General features: G+C 38.0%; 1 protein-coding gene across 4 annotated transcripts in view; it reads left to right on the top strand.

Annotated features, from left to right (window-relative positions):
- The window catches only part of LOC143041819 (uncharacterized), a 37,705-nt gene that overhangs the window by 12,842 nt on the left and 2,347 nt on the right, over positions 1–22,516 (top strand). For all 4 annotated transcript variants that reach the window (XM_076213895.1, XM_076213894.1, XM_076213896.1 and 1 more), the window contains exons 2-23: positions 1,538–1,656; positions 3,380–3,528; positions 4,229–4,398; positions 4,704–4,863; positions 5,514–5,655; positions 6,330–6,434; positions 6,545–6,656; positions 7,393–7,508; positions 8,727–8,855; positions 9,133–9,189; positions 10,409–10,464; positions 11,584–11,679; positions 13,290–13,973; positions 14,221–14,295; positions 16,104–16,227; positions 18,200–18,479; positions 18,759–18,876; positions 19,891–20,113; positions 20,285–20,454; positions 21,237–21,341; positions 21,542–21,718; positions 22,036–22,181. In XM_076213895.1, coding sequence (XP_076070010.1) covers positions 1,538–1,656; positions 3,380–3,528; positions 4,229–4,398; positions 4,704–4,863; positions 5,514–5,655; positions 6,330–6,434; positions 6,545–6,656; positions 7,393–7,508; positions 8,727–8,855; positions 9,133–9,189; positions 10,409–10,464; positions 11,584–11,679; positions 13,290–13,973; positions 14,221–14,295; positions 16,104–16,227; positions 18,200–18,479; positions 18,759–18,876; positions 19,891–20,113; positions 20,285–20,454; positions 21,237–21,341; positions 21,542–21,718; positions 22,036–22,181 — 3,513 coding nt within the window. The remainder of the gene's footprint in view (positions 1–1,537; positions 1,657–3,379; positions 3,529–4,228; positions 4,399–4,703; positions 4,864–5,513; positions 5,656–6,329; positions 6,435–6,544; positions 6,657–7,392; positions 7,509–8,726; positions 8,856–9,132; positions 9,190–10,408; positions 10,465–11,583; positions 11,680–13,289; positions 13,974–14,220; positions 14,296–16,103; positions 16,228–18,199; positions 18,480–18,758; positions 18,877–19,890; positions 20,114–20,284; positions 20,455–21,236; positions 21,342–21,541; positions 21,719–22,035; positions 22,182–22,516) is intronic.

Below are 22,516 nucleotides of genomic sequence, written 5' to 3'. Positions count from 1 at the left end.
TCTGACTAGTGCAAAATTATTTTACATTTGGAAAAGTTTCCTGTGCAAAAGGGATTCAGGTATAACATAAAAGTAGCAGACCTGACCGTGATCTTGTCTGGAAACTTCCACAGCTCTAAGTGCAAAATGTACATACAAATGTCAACAGCTTTTTCTCCCTTACAAGGGAGGTAGCCAAAGTCAAAGGCTTAAATTCATTCCCACCCATTTCATCCCCACATACTCCACTCCCATTCACCATCTCTCCCTCCCTCTTTTCTTGGCTCCTGGATCATCCCTGCATCTTATCCACTGCCCTGGGTCAGAAGCAATGTAGCAAGACACAGCACATCCATAGCAAGTTAAACTAGATGTGATTCACTGTATTACAGATAAGCCAAAATGGGGATTTTGTAACTTATTTCTATAAATCTATAAATCCTATTACAAGAGTAGAAGTTTCAATTGTTACCCAGATCTTTCTATGTTAAACATGACAAAATGAATTTCCAATCCCTTGTATATTCAAATTAAGATAATTTGAACATTTGATGAAGAAAAAGATTGCTGGTAATTTATTCTGGTACATTTAGCAGAATCAGTTCTGCTAAATGTGCCAGAATAGATTACCAGCAAACTTTTTCAGCATCAAATGTTTAAATTATCTTAATTTGAAGGGATTGGAAATTCATTTTGTCATGTTTAGCATAGAAAGATCTGGGTAGCAATTGAAACTTCTACTCTTGTAATAGGATTGATAGGTTTATGGGATTTATAAGTTACAAAATCCCCATTTTGGCTTATCTGTAATACAGTGAATCCCATCTTGTTTAGCTTAACAGTGTCCAAATTTTGGTGAAAACTAACACTTTCCAGGTATTTCAGTATATCTTGTTTATATTTCTTCATTACACGTAGGAATGATGCTTGTAGTTCAGGACATTAGAGAATTTACAAGACAATATTCTTTTGTATGTGTGTGAAGAATGGGTCTTGCTAGGAGTACAGTGCTTCCAAAGTTGGTATTAGTTCTGGAGCTGTTAAATAGTACACATTCTGACATGATGTTTCAGTATACAGTGCACTGGTAAAATAGATTAAGGGTAGGTAGATGGTGCTGATTTACAAGATTATGAGGGATGGTCTCAAAGTAGCTGTATGAAGTTCTTCACATTGTTGAATACTCGTAATGCCCTACATTAAATACAAACATTTGTGAACTGCCACAACAAAAACTGTAGAAAATGTATTAAGGTCTATGTTAAAGTGGGTTGATAGGTAATGATTTATTTTGGGTTTTATATTAGAATTGTATATGTAGGAACAGGATTGCCATTAATTGAATATTTTTGCCCACTAAATATATTCTTAATGTATTAATTGGTGACATGTATGTAAGATTGGTTATTAAATTTATTAATTTAGGTAGACAAATAATGAAGGGATGTAAAGTTGATTTGGCTTTATTGGAGTTTTACATTGATTATTGCCGGATGACTCTAGATTTGTGTTTTAGATTTATTGAATAATTGAAAATGCTTTGTCTCTTGTCATTCAGGCCAAGTATCGGTATGTGCTCTCGACGCACAAGTGGAACAGAGTCCCCACTGTTAGATTATTCTTCCAGCATGCCATCTCCACCAACAGTAATTGCGCCTTACAACACACCACGTGAGGGTAAGTTTTTTTTAATTTTCATGTTATCTGGTTTTTGTATAACCATCTAAGTTGATATATGTTTATATTAGTGGTATTTAATGTTGGGTTACTGTTATTTGGTCTTTTCATCTCCAGTCAGTTTGCTCCCAGTATCAGATGTTTTGCCTCATTGAAATAAAAAAGCCTATAAATGCAACAGTTTACTTAAAACATGTTTAAAACATTTATCAACAAGTGGCCAGTTGAAGAAATTGATATGCAATTTCAGTTCAGTTTTGACATTTACCCACTTCAGTATGACTCAAATTCTTGCACGCAGCATCAGCTGTCCTATGTAATTAGCATCACACTACTTGCATTATAAAATATTAAATCACTGCTGTATTACTCATTCTCTTGTACTGTGAGTAATGATAAACACAGAAAATAAATGTGATAACTCATGTACAACTAAAAAAAAAAAAAAAAAAAAAAAAAAAAAAAAAAAAAATATATATATATATATATATATATATGTATATATACATATATATATACATATATATACATACACACTCAAGGTGCTGATGCCTCGTGACACCTACGTAGGTATCATTGTACCGAAGTGGTTAATAAGGTACATGTGTAACAGACTCATACTACCATCGAAATGCAATGGGCATAGTACAGTAGTCTACCTTAGTATCACAATATTTGTATTACAAAATATACATAAAGAAATGTTATATGATATGTGGATGAAAAGAGAAAACAATAAAAGCTCTACAGTAAGATATCAAGAAAACAAGAAGAATCCATAAGGAGCTGTCAGTATAAAGACTAGCTCAGCTGGTAAATAATTGGCACAGGACATCAGAATCCCTCCAGCAAACCCAATTAAACTTGTTATATTTATTCATAAATGTTTTAAACACAATTTAAGGCAACAGTTGCATCAATAGACTTTATTTCAGTGGGGTGAAATGTCTAATCCATGGGGCAGATTGTCCAAAGTTGAGAGCAAACTGACCTGGGGGGTGAACAGACCAGGGGCAACAAGACATGGTAGTGAGTTATAAGCCTTGGCTGTCCAGTGTGGCAATTAAATAAATGAGAAACCAATGTCAACTATCCCGCCTTAATTGCAGTAGTTACATACATATACCAAAGGCTTTTTTTTCCCGTACATGGGAGGTAGCCAAAAGACAAAGGCATAGAAACCTCTCCCACCCATTCCATCCCCTACATATTCCACTCCCCTCCACCCTCCTCCATCCTTCCCATCTTGGCACCTCCTGGATGACGGGTCATCCCTGTATCCTGTCCACTGCCCTGGGTCAGAAGCAGTGTCGCAAGATGCAGCACCTCCACAGCAAGGCCGTCTGGGCACTGGCTGCATACTATTGTGGCAAAGTAACCCCCCACCCCCTCTTACTGTCCTGTACCATTTCTCTGAATATTCATATTTTTTTTTTTTTTTTTTTTTTTTTTTTTTTTTTTTTTTTTTTTTTTTTTTTTTTTTTTTTTTTTTTTTGAACCTACCCTGTGGTGGGGGAAAAGAAAGCTGCCACCATATCATCCCATTTGAGTCGTACGGGGTGACAAAAAAATTGGATGGGGATAGGACTAGGAATTCTGCTACCTGTAGCCCCAAAGGGGGACATTCCTAAAAAAGTAAAGGCCATAATTACAATAAAGAATTTGCTATTGTTTGTATGATAATTGATTTCTTTATTATGTATGTATTTTCAATTCCTTTCAGCGTACAATCAAGATGAACCCTACCTCAAAATAATTGAACAGCCTCAAACAAAATTTCGATTTCGGTATAAGAGTGAGATGATTGGAACACATGGACAGCTAAAAGCAGAAACAGCAGACAAGAATCGGGCAAAGTACCCAACAGTGAAGGTATGATGTAATAACTGTTGCATCGAGTTTAGCAGACTGTCAACCTATTCACAATAACCAGTAACATAGTCCTTGTGCACCTCATAGATCTCTGGGAAGAAATTTTGGATAGTTGTTTGTATTTATTATTATACGATAAGTTCTGTCTCCAGCATATAATAGAGGGTAGAGGAGGGCAGTTGGCAGTTATCTGCTCTCTTTGTCTTTTAGACAAACATTAAACAACCTCACCAACCAGTCCACCATCACTGTATCTCCCTTTTTTAGACACTCCGCATGACACCCACCCAACCTAGGTGCTTTACATGCTCTCATCATTTCAACAACTGTTTTCACCTCATCTTTCCCTATTTCTCCTCCATCACTGTCATTTTCTTAGCACTTCCCACTGCAACTACCTTTCCCTCCCTATCCGCCCTCACATTTAGCAACTCCCTAAAATACTCCACCCATCTTCCGCTTACCTGTCTCTTCCATTATCATCTCTCCATCTGGACCTTTTACCTTTTCTTCTCTACTTAATTCGCCTTCTTTTCTTCTCTTAATTTCCTTCCAATTTTTTTTCTTCATTATTTTAAAATTTTGTCATACAGTACTCTTATCCCATTTTAGTAATTCACTTTAATTTTTTATTCATCATTTTATGTAGATATTGAGATTAGTACCATGTGTCTGTTACATATTTAGATTTCTTTAACAGCTTTGTAACTGGTATGGTGGTGATGCCCTTATTCGACTCACCTTGTTTACTGGAGAAATCAACCCAAATGAACGAAAACGACATGTTCACGAACTCTCAGGAAAGACAGTGAATCAGGAGACAGGTGTCTGTGAGGTGCCTGTCTCTAGGGATTATAATTTTGAAGCAATGTAAGTTAGCTTGATAACCATGATTTATTTGTTTAATTATTTTTATTTGTCTATTTATTATTTTAAGGAGTGCTGTGTATATTAAACCAAATGCCAATTTCATGTTTATTTTTGTTTAGTGTATGTATATGTATCTAGCTTTATTATCATAATAGTAAAATATATGACTACTTCATTAATCTCATGGGACATTGACTAGCAGTAAATTTTAAGAAGTACATTTGATATATATTTGTTATTTTATGTATTATTTATTATTTATCTATGCAGCATTATTCAGTTTAGTACCTTCTTTAATTTTTCAGATTTCAATACCTTGGTATCATCCACATTGCTAAGCGTGATGTCAAGAATATTATTGAAAGACGGAAGTTTGAAGACATGGTTAATCATGGGATGGTTCGAGAACCAGGGTTAAGCAGGGAAGAAGCAGAGAGAAATATAACACAGCAAGACAAGGAGAAGGTAAGAGTGAAAGATGAATAAATATAAATATTTATGAAGTACACACATATACCAATGGCTTTTTCCCCTTTACACGGGGGGTAGCCCCAAAAAAAAAGGCATAGAAATCACTCCCACCCATTTCATTTCCCAATATATTCCACTATTTATGAAGTAATGTGTATAGAATTGGTCCGCTTTGACTCATCCATCCCAACTTCAAAGGTGTTAGGGTTTATGTTATATACAGTAAAACCTTGGTTCTTGATTACAGTCCATTCTAGAAAACTGTTCCAGAACCGATTTGGTTGAGGACTGAAATGTGTTTACTGATCTGCAGGATACAGGCTCATCAGGGTGATATTTTTTCATGAAACATTGAATTTGCCCTGTTTTTCCATTTTTCTCCATTTTGGTTGGTCAAGAACTGATATTTTGGCCGACAGCAGGAGCAAAGTTTTAGGTTGAGAATGGATTTGTTCAATTTATGAGATGTCTCAGAACCAAGGCTCTACTGTATTTGAACAAATATAGTGTAATCACTTGTGCAACTGAGGAGTGTGGTATAGGAAATGTATTTATGAAAAGAAAGGGAAGCATTGCTAAAGACAAATAAAATGAAATCGGATATTGAAAAGATGATTGTACATTTTTGCATTTACCTTTCTTAGATATCCAAGGAAGCTAGTGATGAAAGCAACAACATTGACCTGAATAAGGTAGTTCTGCGATTCCAAGCCTTTCAAGGAACGCCTTCAGGAACTTACAAGCCCATCACCAAGCATGTGGATAGTGAATATGTTTACAATTTGAGTAAGTCTTGAAGTTGAGAGTAAGCTGCTTATATTGATGTATTAATAATTTTTTTAAAGTTTGACATTGGTCAGTTCATTAATCTGAAGAAATTTATGGATGTCGAAGTAGTCAATATTCATAAACTTACATATAGTGAGGCTTTTTACTCCTTACAAGAGATGTAGCTTAAGTCAAATGGCATGATTTCACCCCCCACTCCCACCCATTCCACTTCCACTCAGGGAGGGGTGGTGAATGGGAATGGAATCATGATTTTTGTCTTTGGCTACCTGTCTTGTAAGGGAAAACAAAACCCTTATTATAATGTAAGTTTATGGATATTTGACTTCTTCAACATTAGGGGGCTACTGTATTCATTTTGTCCCATTTGTGGTATGGACTTCATAGTCATTATACCATCAATATTTACGAGGGTCTCTAAAGTACTTACTAAATATAACTTATGCATGGTAGTAAAGGAAAAATAGTTGATATCTGACAGATATATTGGGTCTGGTATGGCTGCTGGGTGTCACTTCAGTCACATGGTTGGTGGGTATGGGGTGATTTCCATCTCACGGGACCACTATATACCAGTATCCATCATTTGTCCTATTCATAGTTCATGAAGTAGGATAATAGGCATCATAAAATTAAGTTTGAAAAATTTCATGTATTATGTTTTCATTCAGAAAATGCCTGGACTGGGGAACTGAAAATTGTAAGAATGTCTGCAGTGTCTGGTCCATGTACAGGCAACCAGGAAGTGTTTCTGTTGGTGGAAAAGGTTAAAAAAAGTGAGTTTGTTTGATATGTAGATTTATGTATATACTGAATAATGATATTTCTTAGTGTATTTTGATTGTTTCAATCGGGTCTTATTGTATTTTTCAAATTAATCTTGCAGCCAACATAAAAGTGAAGTTCATAGAATACAACCAAGAAGGATATGAGATTTGGTCAGACTATGGCCAGTTTTCAGATAATGATGTTCATCACCAGTATGCAATTGTTTTCAGGTAAGGGAACGCTATCAGTTATGATATTTTAATGTCACACTTAATACATGTATATACTAAAAGGCCCTTTCTTCCTTGTACGGTGGAGGGAAACTAGTCAAAGCATACACCCACCCTTCATCCATTCCACACCCATCTACATCCATAAATTGTCCATTTTATCTTAACCCCCTTATTGATGAAGCTGTCATCTCTTGTCTCCCACCCATTTTAGTCAGAAGCAGTGTAGTGACACAGCACCTTCATAGCAGGGCCTGATTGCAATTCCAACCCCCAATCCCCCCCACATGCACCATTTACTTGAGAATTTCTAGATCAGATAAGAAGAAATCCCTTTGGGCCCTGTCAATTCATCATACATTCACAACCACCGTCCACTTACAATTATCTCCTCTCTTCTCCATTTTGCCCAGCCAAGACATAAACCAACCCTTTACCCATCTCAGTGATGACTCTCAAGGTGATACATTTTCTTATCTAGCATATTTAATTTAATTTTTAATGACTACAGGTGTCAAAAGCCTTACTTATATTGCAACCATTACTATTATGTGAGGTGGTATTTTCATGTTGAAACCAACCAGTACTTGTTAGGTGATGTTTATGAATGGTGTGCTGAATTGGTAAGTATGTGTGTTTGATGATTTCGAGTATCATTCTCCATCGATTTAGATATGGTAGAAAAGAGAAATTCTAGAATGTGATGAGTAACTAAGTTTCAACTTTATTCTCTCAGAACACCAAAATATCGGACCACTGATCTTCAGGAGCCTATTAAGGTCTCTGTCCAGCTGGAACGCACATCAGATGCAGAAACTTCTGAGCCAAGAGACTTTACCTTTTTGCCTGTAGGTGAGTGTTATGTCGAGAAAACTGATGACTAGTACCTGTTTTTGTTACTTTGAATTGTCATGAAGGTCCTCTCTTTCAGCATGGAAAGGATTGTTGATCCTAAATTCTTTAACCCTGTTAACCCCTTCCATACGGTGCCGCACACGTAGGCGTCATGGGGAGCGAGTGTATTCGCGAGGCTGCCATATCGGCGTCTTGATTATATTTATTGTAGTCGCCCCTCCATAATGACATTCTTTCTAATTCTTTTGTAGTCGCATTTTCTATGGTTATCAAAATTCACGGGTGAAGAGAGAACGATCGATATAAGCGGTGACTATATTTTATGATGCGAGTATTATTACGACACGTCGTACGGCTGGCATTGGCTGCTGCCACCGAGATCTAAGTCCATGACGCCTATGTGTGTGGCACCGTATGGAAGGGGTTAAATATGTTATGAAACTTAATCCAGTACATCCCTGATGTCTTTATTTATCTGCATAGAAGATCTTGGTCTTTTTTGATGGATGCAGCTCAGTTTTTCTGAGGGATACTCTTGTTTGCTCATATGTAAATTTCTCTAGTAGGTGTGGGGGTTGCCATATAATGAAGTGCTAAGGTTAAACCAGTTGTGGCTCTTGGGCTTTGTTTTGGAAGTGCTCTGTCATGCTGCTTTGCATTTGACCTGAGCAGTATGGCAGGGGAGAGGGATAACCCTTCATCCAAGTTGTGTTGAGGAATGGGCTTTTATATATATATATATATATATGTATATGTATATATATATATATATATATATATATATATATATATATATATATATATATATATATATTATATATATATATGTATATATATATATATACATATATAAATGTATATATATGCATGTATATATATACATATATATATATATACATACATATATATATATATATATATATATATATATATATGTATATATGTATATATATACATATATATATATGTATATATATATGTATGTATATGTATATGTATATGTATATGTATATGTATATGTATATGTATATATATATATATGTATATGTATATATATATGTATGTATATATATATATATATATATATATATATATATATATATAAGGGGAAATTGCTTTAAGGAAAATTTAAGACATATATATACCACTGCCCATTTCTTCTTTGTAATCCATTAATTGTCATCATGTTCAATGTTTTTATTTTAAATTTTTCAGCGAGGAAGCGTTCCCTTGCTGACACTGAACTGGTCCTGTCCAATACAAAAGGGGCAATCTTTGATAAGTCAAATACACGAAAGCGTTTCCGGGACAATAGTGTAGAACCCTTGGACTTGCGGCAGTATCGTAAGTTTAACTTTTCTTTCTATGTGGGAAATAGATGCTTTCACATATACTATGAATTCATATAATGAATTTGGACAAATTTATGTTATCATATACATTTTTATATTGTAGTAACAAGCATTGGTTGGCTACCCCCCATGTAAGGGGGGAAAGAGCCTTTTTGCATATAGATAGTGACAGTTAGTAGAGCTTAATTCTCTGTTCTTTGTGAAGCTTAGTTAAATTGGAACAATACGTTGACTAGTTTAAGCTGATTGCATTATTATATTCTCAACAGCAACTTACAGAGGTCAAGAGGATAGCATCAACACGTCAAAAGTGATCTCTGAGTTGTGTAAGTTGTTAAGTTGTTTTCACAAAGATATATTATTATTTTGTTTACTTATTTATGGCTTTATTATGTGTATAGATAATACTATGATGCATAGAAGGGTGGGGGATGAGTGGCTAGGGAGTGGTTATGTATGAATAATATTTTCATGTTGGCCAAAGGGATTTCTCCTCTGTCTTCTCCATTTTATGCATGAGGTGACAGAGAGGTGGGGGCCACTGATGAAATGAAGCAGCCTTGTTGAGGATGTGCTGTGTCTTGCTGCATTGCATTAGAACCAGAGCAGTGGGTGGGATGCAGGGATGACCCGTCATCCATGAGGAGCTAAGAGTGGTGGATGGGAGTGGGTTTGTACTTGGCTACCTCTCTTGTAAGGGGGAAAAAGCCCTTGGTATAAAGATAGATGTATTTATTATTTTCCTCTTCTTTGGTGGCACATATCATATGGAATGTCTTTTAAGCAGGAGAGAGTGTAAAATGTAGGACTGAGCGGAGGGAGATTGTCAATTGATGAAGGAATGACTTAGCCTGAAGGGATGTTTTTAACATATTTTTCATAATTTCTTTTGAATGGGTATGGAATAAAGCTGCCACATGGTGAAGCAGTAGGGTTAAATTAGTCCCATTTGTTTGGTTTGCCATGGAGGAGCTGGGCCTCACTGCATTTCTTTTGACCTAAGCACTGTGCTCTGGGATACAATGATCCTTCATGTTTAAAGTGCTGAGATGTACAGGGGGGGATGGTTGATGTGGATTTGCTATCACTTCCAACCCCATCCCCCCATCCCCCAATATTAGGGGGAGAGGACCTAAAGTGTGTGTGTGTGTTTGTGTGTATTGAGGAGAGATTTGGAATTTAAGGGAGGCAGAAAAAAAGAAGCTTAAATATGTTTGAGAAGTGTGTTAGGAGTTCCAAGGATGGATAGAGAGAGAAATGTGGTGGTGAGGCGGAAAACAGGTGGAAAGAGAGCTGAGGTGGATTGGGCATGTGGAAAGAGTGAGGAAAGGCTTGCTTGTGAAAAGTGTGAAAAGGCTTGCTTGTGAAAAGTGTGAAAAACGGAAGTTACCTTGTGAATTTTTTATGGTTTTATGAGTGGTTTTATTCATAATGGCTGGTTTCTACTTCTAGTACTGGTTATATTCTTTTTGTTTATACTGATTATTTCTTTTTGTTAATACTGGATATTTTCTTTTCCTTAATTCTGGTTATTTTCTTTTACAGTAAACCCTTTTGAATTTATCACAGAGGTGAATCCTCCGCAGGCAAATATGCATCAGGTAAATTTCTTTAAATATTTGAATCTTGAAATTAATCCTGTAGTCCATATATATAATATTTTATTTTATTTTAGTTGAAGTTTATGATGAGTGGTGATAGTATCACTGAATTACCATTTGTGACCTTTATGTACATGCATACATACGTACATACATGCATAAATACATTTTATTTGCTGGCATGAAGGACCCATTTTTTCATGACATAACTAAAAAAACTTTGGTCATCCTTGAGGATGAAGGTTAGGTTTTAGGTCTATACTAACCCCATAGGAAGGTTGTTTATGTCTAGACGTTAAACTGAATTCCTGTATGTGATCACTTGGTTAAATTGATAAATTTTTCACTATTTAAGGTAGTAAATAAACAAAATATAATAAAAGTATGAATATGTGCAGAATGTTCCTGTGGCAAACTAGTTAAGGAGAGCCAACAGACCATTAGTATGGTTATTTATATGTTCTATATCAATACTACTGGTGGTTTCACTTGTTTCAAATGACCCTGACTCTAAAAAAGGCATTATTAAGGGACAGAAGATAAACTGTAGTATGTTGAAATTACTAGAAATTCTAATTGATAACAAGACGAGTTTCCACGCTTTTCTTTCTTGGTACTGTAATCTGTTCAAGTTTTTCAGTTCCCTGATATGTTGACCTCAGAAAAGCATATAAAATATAGAAATCAGTGAACATAAGAAAACAAAAGAGGAATTAATGAATTAAAAAAAAAAAGAGTAAAAATCAATATGCTGTACTGGGCAAACCCAAGCCATTTCACCGCAATCATTGAAATGCATTCAATAAACTTACCTGTTTCTGTTGCAAGAGATTATAAAATCCAAACTACCCATAAAACATTTTAGTAAGGTAGGGGAAAATGTTGAGATCTTATTTTTCAGTTTATTCTTTTTTCTGAAAAATTGCACTTTGAACATGGGGTGCATCCTTGATAGAGGAGAGTCCTTGATGCTGGCAAATAGGGTACATGCATACATATACCAACAGCTTTTCCCTCTGTATCTTGTTTTATCTTGGTAGAAATTGATAACTAGTTATGATTGCAGTATTGATGTCAGTACTGCAATGTTTAATTACTCATGGGATTTTGTCTCCACAGGTTCCCTCCCCAGGCATGTCAGACCTTGGTTCTCCGTACAGCACCATGTATTCACCCCAGTATGCAGTACCTGTACTTGGTTCGACCATATCTCAGGTATTTTCCATTGTTGTTGAATGCTGTGTGACTGTGTGTAATATGTAGCATACATACATATACCAATGACTTTTTCCCCCTTACAAGGGAGGTAGCCAAAAAACAAAGGCACAAAATCCACTCCCACCCATTCCATCCCCACATACTCCACTCCCATCCCATTCACCCCCTCCCTCTCTCTTATCTTGGCTCCTCCTGGATAATGGGTCATCCCTGCATCTTGCCCATTGCCCTGGGTCAGAGGCAATGCAGCAAGACACAGCAAGGCCACTTCATCTAATCGGCGACCCCCCCCTCTCTGTCCACTCATGCAGAAAAAGAGAAGACAGGAAGAAATCTCATCGGGCTTTGTCAAGAAAAGTATTCAAACATACTACCTTCCCCTATCTCCCACCCACTCCAATGCATCTCAACATCATCCATACACAACCATTCTCCACTCACTCCTGTCTTCTTCCTTCCTCAACAGACATTTCTCTCTTTCCCAGTGCCCCTGTTAGCCCATCCATCCATCTCATCCTTGGTCGCCCCTTCATGCTAACTCCTTCCTCCTCAGCCTTCCACACCTCTTTTACTAATCTTTCTTCACTCATTCTTTGAATGTGTCCAAACCATTCCAATACTTTTTCATCAACCCTGTCTTCCAACTCCCTTTCCACCCCCCACTCTCCTTCTCACCTCCTCATTTCTCACTATCCAGCCTTCTAACCCCTACCATACTTTCCAGGCATTTCATCTCAAACACATTCAAGCTCCTCTTCCTCTCTTATGTTCCATGTTTCTTAAACCATACATTGCTGTCAGCACAATCACTCCTTCATACAATCTCCTCTTAGGATGCTTTCCCAAATGTCTGTTTCTCATTACACTTTTTGATCCTCCAAAGCATTTACTTGCCTCTCGCAATCTACATTCTACCTTCACCTCCACCCCTCCCTTTCTCACTGCATTTGCCCCCAATTATCTAAAGCTATCCACTTCCTTCAGTCCCTCTCCCTTAATACTCACTTCCAATTTGCTGCCATCCTCTCCCTTTGTACATCTCATCACCTTATTTTTACCCACATTTATCTTCAACTTCCTTCTTTTGCAGACCTTACCAAACTCTATCAATAACTTCCTTAATCCCTCCTCTGATCCTGCCACAAGTGCAGTGTCATCAGCATACAACAACTGGCTTATCTCCCATTTTTTTCCATTTTCTTTGACCATCTCCAATCCTCAGACCATTGCCCTTGCATTTACCTCTCATACCACCCTGTCCATGTATAAATTGAATAGCCAAGGTGACATAACGCATCCCTGATGAAGTCCCACCTTTACCTCAAACCACTCACTCTCGCCATTTCTAATTCTCAGGCTCTACTGCTTTTGTAAAAACTCTTGACTGCTCTTAACAACTCTCCTCCTATCCCATATATCTGCAATACCTCCCACAGTGCCTTCCTGTCTACCCTGTTATAAGCCTTTTCCAAATCCATAAAGACCCAAAAAAATCCTTACTTTGCAATTAATCAGTAGAATGGAGTGCTGAAGTTAAAATGAAAATGAAGCAAGCTACTTGGATTTTACTTCTCCAAGTCTTATTTTTTGTCATTGTCTCATTGCAGACTAGCAACTCTTCAGAATACCAGTCATCTCCTGGGTTTCAGTATAACACCAGCCCATCACCAAGCTACATCAACAGCCCCTCACCTGGATCGTTAAGTGTCCCATCACCCAACACTTACTCAGTGCAGCAGCAGGTATTGTCACCCGGCCCCGCAGAAGGAGCCTCACCCAATTACGTCTGTGCTCCAGCCACCAATGTCTCTGTATCATCCATGACTCCTTCACAATATATCAACAGCCCCTCACCTGGGTCATTGAGTGTTGCATCACCCAACGCTTATTCAATGCAGCAGCAGGTGTTGTCATCCAGTCCCACAGAAGGAACCTCTGTCAATTATGTCCTCTCTCCAAGCTCCAGTGTCTCTGTACCATCCATGACCATGTCACAGGTCCAGTTCAACACTTCGACTAGTGGGCAGCAGGAATACTTACAGCAACAGCAGCAACAACAACAACAACAACAACACCTTCAACCTCAGCAGCTGTCACAGCAGACTATTCTTATGCAACAATCGCAGCTTCAGCAACAGTCACAGCAAATTCCAAAAACATTCCAGCATCAGATTCAGCATCAGCTGACTCCTCAACAACAACAGCAACAACAACAACAACAGCAGCAGCAGCAGCAGTTGCAACTACAGCAACAACAAGTGCAACAGCAACAACAGCAGCAAACACAAGATGTGAGTTTTCATAGCTCTAATTTAAGAATGAAGCCATTTGGATCCTATATGATTTTGATTAAAGAGATTTCAGGGTTTTGAGATGTGGACAAGTAGATCTTATATTGGCTGATTTAGGTAGGACTTTGCTGAATCCATTCCTGTAGGAGCTGGGAGAACTTCCCTTGAAGGGTGAAAATTAGTAGACTGAGAAGAATGATGTTTAGTGCTCAATGAATTTAGGTGTGTTTTATTTTTATCTTTACAGCTATGGTCAAACACTCATCTAACACAGCAACAGCAGCAAGTGCAGCAACCATGTCAAAATTTGCCACATGATGGGGTGAGTGAACTTACTTACTTATTTACTTTTTTACATTATAATATGTTTGTGGATGTGGTATACAACAAATTGTAATTGCTTATCCCTTGTAAGTACCTCTTTATTTATGTTTACTGTGTTTTTATATTTTTCCATTTGTTCATTTGTATTTATTCATTCTGTTTGTTCAAATATTTATATGACTTTTTTTGTTTCAACATTTACTTATTTATTATTTATATTTTTCTTTGGCTACTTCTATAAAGGAGAAGAGGTCCAGGGTAAATAGATAGATATTTTTCTTCATCTGTTCAATTGTATATACAATTGGGATGATTTGGATATGCAGAAATAAAGAGTGAAGAAAGATTAACACGAGTTGTGGAAGGCAGAGGTAGATTGAGGATGACTGAGGATGAAATGGATGGGGTGAAGGGGCTTTGGGCAAGAGAGGAGTGTCGGTTGGTTAAGCAAGGAAGGGAGGAGGTAGGGTATATGGGGGAATGGAAAATGGTTGTGTATGGATGATATTTTGATGCAGCCCGATGCAATTGCTTCCCGTCTTCACTATTTTCCACTTGTGGGGATGGAGAGGGGGGCAGGTGCCGTGTAAGTGAAGTGGCCCTGCTATGAATGTGCTGTGTCTTGCTGCATTGCTTCTGACCCAGGCAGTGGGCAGGAGATGGGGATGGCCCTTTATCCATGAGGAGCAGAGGTAAGAGGGAAACAAAAGGTAGTGGATGGGAGTGGGTGCATGCCCTTGACTTGGCTACCTCATTTATAAGGAGGAAGAAGCCCTTGGTACATAGATAGAATGTTCAATTTTTTATGTTTATTTATTCATCTATCTTTACACAAAGAGCTTTTTCCCCTTTATAAGGAGGGTGGCCAAGTCAGAGGTACGTACCTACTTCCACCCATTCCAATCCCCCTCCACCACCCTTTCCCCTGTCTCATCTTAGCTCCTCATGGATGATGGATCATGCCCTGGGTCAGAAGCAATGTAGCAAGGTACAGTACATCCACAGCAAGAAGACCACTTCACTTATTAGCGACCCAGCCCCTCCATCCCCTCATGCAGAAAAAGAGAAGATGGGGAAAAATCCCTTCGGGCTACGTTAGAATATCATTCACACAGGAGCATCCCCAACCCGTCTTTTCTTGCATAACAGTATCATCCATACACAGTCACTCTCCACTCATCCATATCTCCTGCCTCTCCCTTCTTTGCTCAACAGACATTCCTATCTTTTTCAGCACTCCCTTCATCCCATCCAACCATCTCATTCTCGGTCGTCCCCTCAAGTTCACTCCTTCCACCTCTGCCTTTCACACCTCTTTTACTAATCTTTCATCACTCTTTCTTTTCATGTGACCAAACCATCCAAATAATCTTTCATCAGTCCTATCTGTCACCTCCTTTTCCATTTATTCATATGTTTCATTGATTTTTCATTTATCCATATTATGTGAGAAGAAAATTGACACAGCCTGAAGGGATTTCTCCCCGTCTTCTCCTTTTCTGCATGAGGGGATGGAGAGGGGGGGGTCGCCGAATTTATGAAGCGGCCTTGCTGTGGATGTGCTGTGTCTTGCGACACTGCTTCTGACCCAGGGCAGTGGACAGGATGCAGGGATGACTCGTCATCCAGGAGGTGCCAAGATAAGAGGGAGGGAGGAGGGTGGAGGGGAGTGGAATGTATAGGAAATGGAATGGGTGGGAGTGGTTTCTATGCCTTTTTCTTTGTGGCTACCCCCCATGTAGGGGGAAAAAAGCCTTTGGTATATGTATGTATGTATTCATATGCTTGTTTATTGATTTATTGTAGAATATTGATATCCTGGAAATGCTTGAAGTAGAAACGAATTCCCCGGATTTGCTACTCTTGATCAATGGAGGAATCCCAGGAGGCAACCTTGGAGATTGGAATACAGACCATTCAAGCAAGAAAGGTGAAATTTGCTTATTTGTATTTGATCTAATCTAAAGGTGCTTAACCATTAACATACGAACGAAGATGACAATGTTTTTTGTGTCCTGAGGCATGAGTGGGTATACAAGGACGCTGGTGTTGGTGTCCTGGTTTTATTCATATTATAGTTGTAGCTGAGTGACCCCGTATTCTGTGAACAAAGTTGATTGCATTTTCTATGGTTATCCAATTTCAGGGTGAAAGAGAACAAAAGGGAAATATTACAGCGATATTTTTATACATGTATTGTGGTGCATCATCAAGTCATCTTACAACTGACAGCCTAATACTTGCGTTCAAATATTCAATGTATATTGAAGATAACCCATGAGCACATAATGCTCCTTTAAAGGAACATAAAAGTTGACTTTTCGAATTTCGTTATACATGTGGATGAAAACTTCATTTTCTTTCATTCACACATAACAGAAAATGTTTTTTTGTTATAAACAAAAGAAAATGAAGTTTTCATGCAAAAATTATGTATAATGGTATTTGAAAAAGTAAACTTTTTGCATTCCTGCAACTTCAACAACATGAGTCAAAATCTTGCAGTCAGCATCAGCTGCCTCGTGTACAATGATTTGATGATGCACCACAATACTTGCATTATAAAATATAAAATTACATAAGTATTACTCGTTCTCTTTTACTCTGAATATCAATTGATTGATTGATTTGGTTTAATGTCACAAACTCCCCCCTATCGGGAGGCTAGGACAGCATAACCACAGAAAATATGATCAAGTTAGTTCACAGAATATGGGGGGTCACTCGGTCACAACTACAAAATAAATATAATCAAGACGCCAATGCTGGCATCTTTTATATACCCACTTGTGCCTCATGATGACGTAGGTGTCATAGTATGGAAGGGGTTAAAGGAGCATTATATGCTTGTGGGTTATTGAATCTTTACTCATCCAGCATGCCAGGATGCTTTATAGGTTTAATATTAGTGTCAAGTGGTTTTCTTCTGTCCAGAGGAAAACCCAGGGTCTCAGTTGATAAAATGTTGTTCAAGCCATGGTCATATCATGGGATAGAAGAAATTATTTAAAGCCGGATTTGAAATGAAGATTTCCGACAAAATGGCCAGAGGAGACACCATATCAGGATTAAAGTCTTTATTAGTTGTATGTTTTGCTTGTTTAAGTGTTTTGAAGTACACTATGTATTTGAAAAGGCTTCAACAAACAAAGCATACTTTTGATAAAGGTTTCATCCTTGTGGTGTCTACTCGTGACTATTTAAAGCGTATTACCATAATGAAGAAAATAATGAGGGTGGGTGCATGCATGCCTTAGTTCAGGGGTTCCCAAACTTTTCAGCTCATCGACCCCTTAGTAAAGTTTAAGATTTTCTATAGACCCCCAAACTATTAATTCACGAATTATGTCAGTTTATTATTATTACTGGTGTTGTTATTATTTATGCTAGTAATATTATTATTATATATTCTTTATTATATTACTATAATATTCAAGTCAATAATATTACACAAGCTTGTCATCTTGATGTTCATTCACAATAAGGTTTTGTGTATGTGAGATTCTCCCTACATGCACAGAATGGTGAGGATTTTCGACTGACAGTGAACTGACATGGTTTTTCTTTAATTTTAGACATTGGTTGGTTGATTATTCTCAATCTTTCAGTATGGGAAGAGAACAGGATCATTTCATGCTAACCATTTAATTTTAAAGACTGCCTTTCGACCCCGTAGTAATTTACTGACCCCTTTCGACCCCCTAGCAATCTACTGACCCCCTTTCGACCTCTTGGCTATTTGTCGACCCCTTGGCTATTTGTCGACCCCTCGGATGGTCTCATTGATCCCTGGGGGTCGATATCAACCACTTTGGGAACCCCTGCCATAGCTGGATACCTTCTTCACAAGGAGGAGAAACCCTCTGGTATATAGAGAGTTGATTTCTTACTTCTTTTTACAGCGTCTGAGCCAAAGAAGTCCGAAGTAGAAGTAATTTCCTCTGCACCAGCATCACACCTTGTTGTGGATGGTGCGAGTGATGTGGCTCAGAAACTAAGTAACCTGAGCATAGAGGACAAGAACACTGACTCACAGCCCCAGGCTCGTCGGGTGGATGTGGCTTTCCGTGTTGCTGTCAGTGCTGCTGAGTGCCTCCAAGCATATGCAGCCACAAATGACATTTCCCTTCTTTTAGCATCTCATAGATATCTCTTGGCAGTACAGAACAACCAGGGAGACAAGTGAGTAGAATACATTTCACAGTACTCGGTCTTATTTTATTATTTTATCATCATAATTGGTTGTAATTAAATTACGACCAATTTCATTACGACCAATTTCAAGTTTCATTATGTGGCAACCCTTCACCCACATTCACATCAAAACATCCACTGCAAAAAGTATTCAAAACAATCGTCCACCTAAATATACATGAGAATTGTAGAACTTACTCAGATGGGTGTGTTTTAATTTGAAGTTGAGTTTATATTAACATTGATTAACTTTTATCTACATTTCAGTGCCTTGCATACAGCAGTCAGTAACAAAAACTGGGATGCTTTCAATAAGATTCTCAAAGCATCAGAGAAGGTGCAGCCTCAGGATCTTCTCTTGAATGCCCAGAACTTTGCCCGAGAGGTAAGTTATATGCATCTTGTATTTGGTAGTGTGGGTTTCACATATTTTTCTTACCTAGTTATATCTTATGGGAAGGGGAGCTATGCTGTCGTCAGGTGCTATTCCCTCAGAGGGTGTCCTGATTGGTTTAAGAGAGAAAGAGGGTGTGTAGATCAAGGTTTTGTGATAAAATTTCTGCAAGAAGTTTATATAAATCAAGGGTTTTTTCCCCTTTGTCAAGTAAAATAGCAAGAAGTGGATGGGAAAAGAAAATGCTTTAAGCTCTTGTGGATTTGGCAATGTGCGACAAGGTTGATAGAGAGGTGTGGAGTGTATGGGATAGGAGGAAATGTGTAGAGAGTCTGTTAAAGTATGGTGGTGGTTACAAGGCTGGATAGTAAAGTGTGAGGTTAGAAAGAGAGTGGAAAGATAGAATTGATCATAGAATACTGGGATGGATTGGACATATGGAAAAAATGAATGAAGAGGGATGAGCAAGTGTGGAAGGCAGAGATGGATGGAGTAAATTTGAGAGGAAGACAAAATAAAGTGGATGGATAAGGTGAAAGGGGTATTTGGTGCAATAGTAATGTCTGTTAAGCAGGGAAAGGAGAGGGCAAGAGATATGTATGTGTAAGGGGGGGAAAAGCCTTTGGTATATGTATGTAGAGATGGATTGTGAATGGAGGAAAATCTGATGCAACCTGGAAAGGTTTTTTTATCTGTAATATAAATTCTGAAGTGGATGAAAGTGAAGGGTTGTCATGTAATGAAAAGGTAGGGGTAAACAAATCTTGACAGTTGGGTCCTGCAGTGGAGGTGCTGTGTCTTGGTATATTGTGTCTGACCCAAGCAATTGGTGGGAGACAATGCTCACCCTTGATCCACAAGGAACTAAGATGGAAAGGGTAATAAATGAGTTTTTAGATGGGTATAAGATGGGTGAAGGGTGAGTATATGCTTTTGACTTGTCGCCTCTGTCCTCCCTATAACAGGAAAAGCAGCTATTCATTTAATTATCATTTTCTCTTCTAGACACCTTTGCACTTGGCAGTGCAAGGAGGAGAGATGGGGATGGTGGCACGGTTAATGGAGGTACCCGGGTGTAACATTGCCATCTGTGATGCCAGGGGGAACACTGTGCTTCACGAAGCTGCAAAACAAAGGGACACCCACTGTCTCGGTTTTCTCCTTAACAGGCCTACAAATGGCAATAGAACAGCTCTTACTCAGGCAGTTAACAGCTATAATTATCATGGTAAGTGGTTTGAAGGGATGCTGTTAGGTGGAATGTGGAAAGAAGAGAATAGGATTGAAAAAGATGTATAATTGAGAAATGATTTATTTTCTTATGGTTATATATAAGTATTGTATCATTTTAAACCAAAATAATCAAAGGATTTCTTATTTGTCATTTTCATCATTCCAGGTGAGACCCCACTTCATATGGCTGTTGTTAGCGGAAATCTTAGTGCAGTGAGACTCCTGCTCGGTGCCGGAGCTCAGGTGCATTTGTGTGAACGCAAGCAGGGTGCCAATCCTCTTCACCTTGCTGTCATATTTGGGCACCTTAATATTGCTCACTTTCTCATTCACCATGTAAGTAATTTACTAGATTTGTTTGACTGGATAAGTTTTACAGGAATGATTCAAAACTTGTACTATTCCAATGCACTTTTATTTTTTTTTTTTTTTTTTTTTTTTTTTTTTTTTTTTTTTTTTAACTTATTTAGTCATACATACATATACTAAGGCTTTTTCCCCCTTCCAAGGGAGTTAGCCAAAAAGGGAAAGGCATAAAAACACTCCCACCCATTTCATCCCTAAATACACTCCACACCCCTCCCACCCTTCCTCTCATCTGAGCACCTCCTGGATGACGGGTCATCCCTGCACCCTGCCCACCGCCCTGGGTCAGAAGCATAATGATGTAATGATTTGTGCCCTGGCCAAAGATTCCAACTAAAATGCAACCACCCACCATAGATCTTGCCCACAAAAGGACTTGCATTACTATCTATCCATCTATATACCATTTATAAGGGAGGTAATCAAGTCGATAGGCATGCACCCACTCTCATCCATTACACTCAGCTTTTAACTTACATTACAAGAGAACAAAATGGCCTGAGTACACAGAAGAAATTAATTCTAGTGGGATAACAAATTCTTTGTTATTGTGTATTACTTCAACCTCCCCAACCTCCTCATCTTCATCTCTGTCCTCTTTCTTGACCTCTGGTACTTCTGCTTCTGTGTCTTGCATATAATTCAATTTAATCTCTATTTTCTATCACAATGTTAGAGATACATTTGCTTATTAAGCCTGTTTCTTGTATGATTAGGTGAGCTTATCCATATTATTTGCATTGTCTCAACAGACTAGTGTGACTATAGAGGCAGGCATGTTTGATGGGAACACAGCCCTTCATTTGGCTGTTCAAGCAGAAAACAAGGAAATGTGTCGCCTTCTAATGAGAGCGAAGGTAAGGGTCGTAATAATTGTCATAACCCTTCTGGGGGTCGTAATAATTGTCATAACCCTTCTGGGGGTCGTAATAATTGTCATAACCCTTCTGGTTTTGTGGCATGGACTCTGTAGATTTAGTTATGGCAAATTGTGAGTTATTCAGCATAGAGGAAAAGATGGACCATTGATTGGATGTATCATTTACTTCCTTTGAAGGCTGACCCCCAAGCGAAAAATTGTCTGCGGAAAAGAACCAAGACTGAAGATTCAGATGAAGAATCAGAGGAAGAGGAGGAGGAGGAACCGCAGGAGAAGAAGACCGGAAAAGAGGAAGACGATGAAGAAGAATGGGAAACCTGCACTCCACTGGATTATGCTAGTGACAACGCAGAGGTACAAGTTCTTGGATTTCTTTTGTTGTTTAAATATTAGCTCTGGAACATGATACACAGTTTTGCATTGGACAGGCATTGGACACAAGTTTATGTATAATATAAATGAAGTTCCTTGAAAATAAAGCTAAGAAGGGAAGCTTGAATTTTCTTTCATGTATTATTTCAATGAGATATGAAGAGAGAGAATAGGGGTATTGGCACTTATGATTTGTGACCAATTGAAATGCAGGTGAATGAAGAATATATAGATAAAAACATATTCGCATGTAAGATATGTTAGAATAAGTGTTTTAATAATGGTCTATCTTATTACAGTTGTTAGCAATATTAAGAGAAGAACCAGGTTCTGTTGAGGCAGCAGCTGCAGTTGAAGTTGCCTCAGAGAAAAGCAAAGATTATTCTGACTCTGCCAACTACGATTCAGGCATCAACATCTCAGTCACTGACGTCACTCCAACAAAGTGAGTTTGTACTGGAAATTGATATATTGTGGGTCAGACATGTATCTTAAGTCTTGAGCCTTGTAATTATTTTCTGGCCTTGGACAAGAAGTGTCCCATTGGTTGCTTAAATGGGATGAATCATGGGTTTTGCATTCAAAGACCTATGCTACTGCTTAGTATCATAGTTGTTGTGAACTCATTGTATTGCAGTTTGCATGATGAATTGTATCAAAATGAAATGTTTAATAATGGCCAGTATAATTTCTGATATTGGCAAAAAGATCACTACATAGTTGAGAAACTTTGGAATGAAATGAGTAGGACCAGGGACATGGTTCATTAAATTTTTCTTT

This window comes from Oratosquilla oratoria, chromosome 32 (genome assembly GCF_046742065.1).
Source record: "Oratosquilla oratoria isolate Oo_2021 chromosome 32, ASM4674206v1, whole genome shotgun sequence".
NCBI lineage: Eukaryota > Metazoa > Arthropoda > Malacostraca > Stomatopoda > Squillidae > Oratosquilla > Oratosquilla oratoria.
This window is presented reverse-complemented; position numbering and strand designations above follow the sequence as displayed.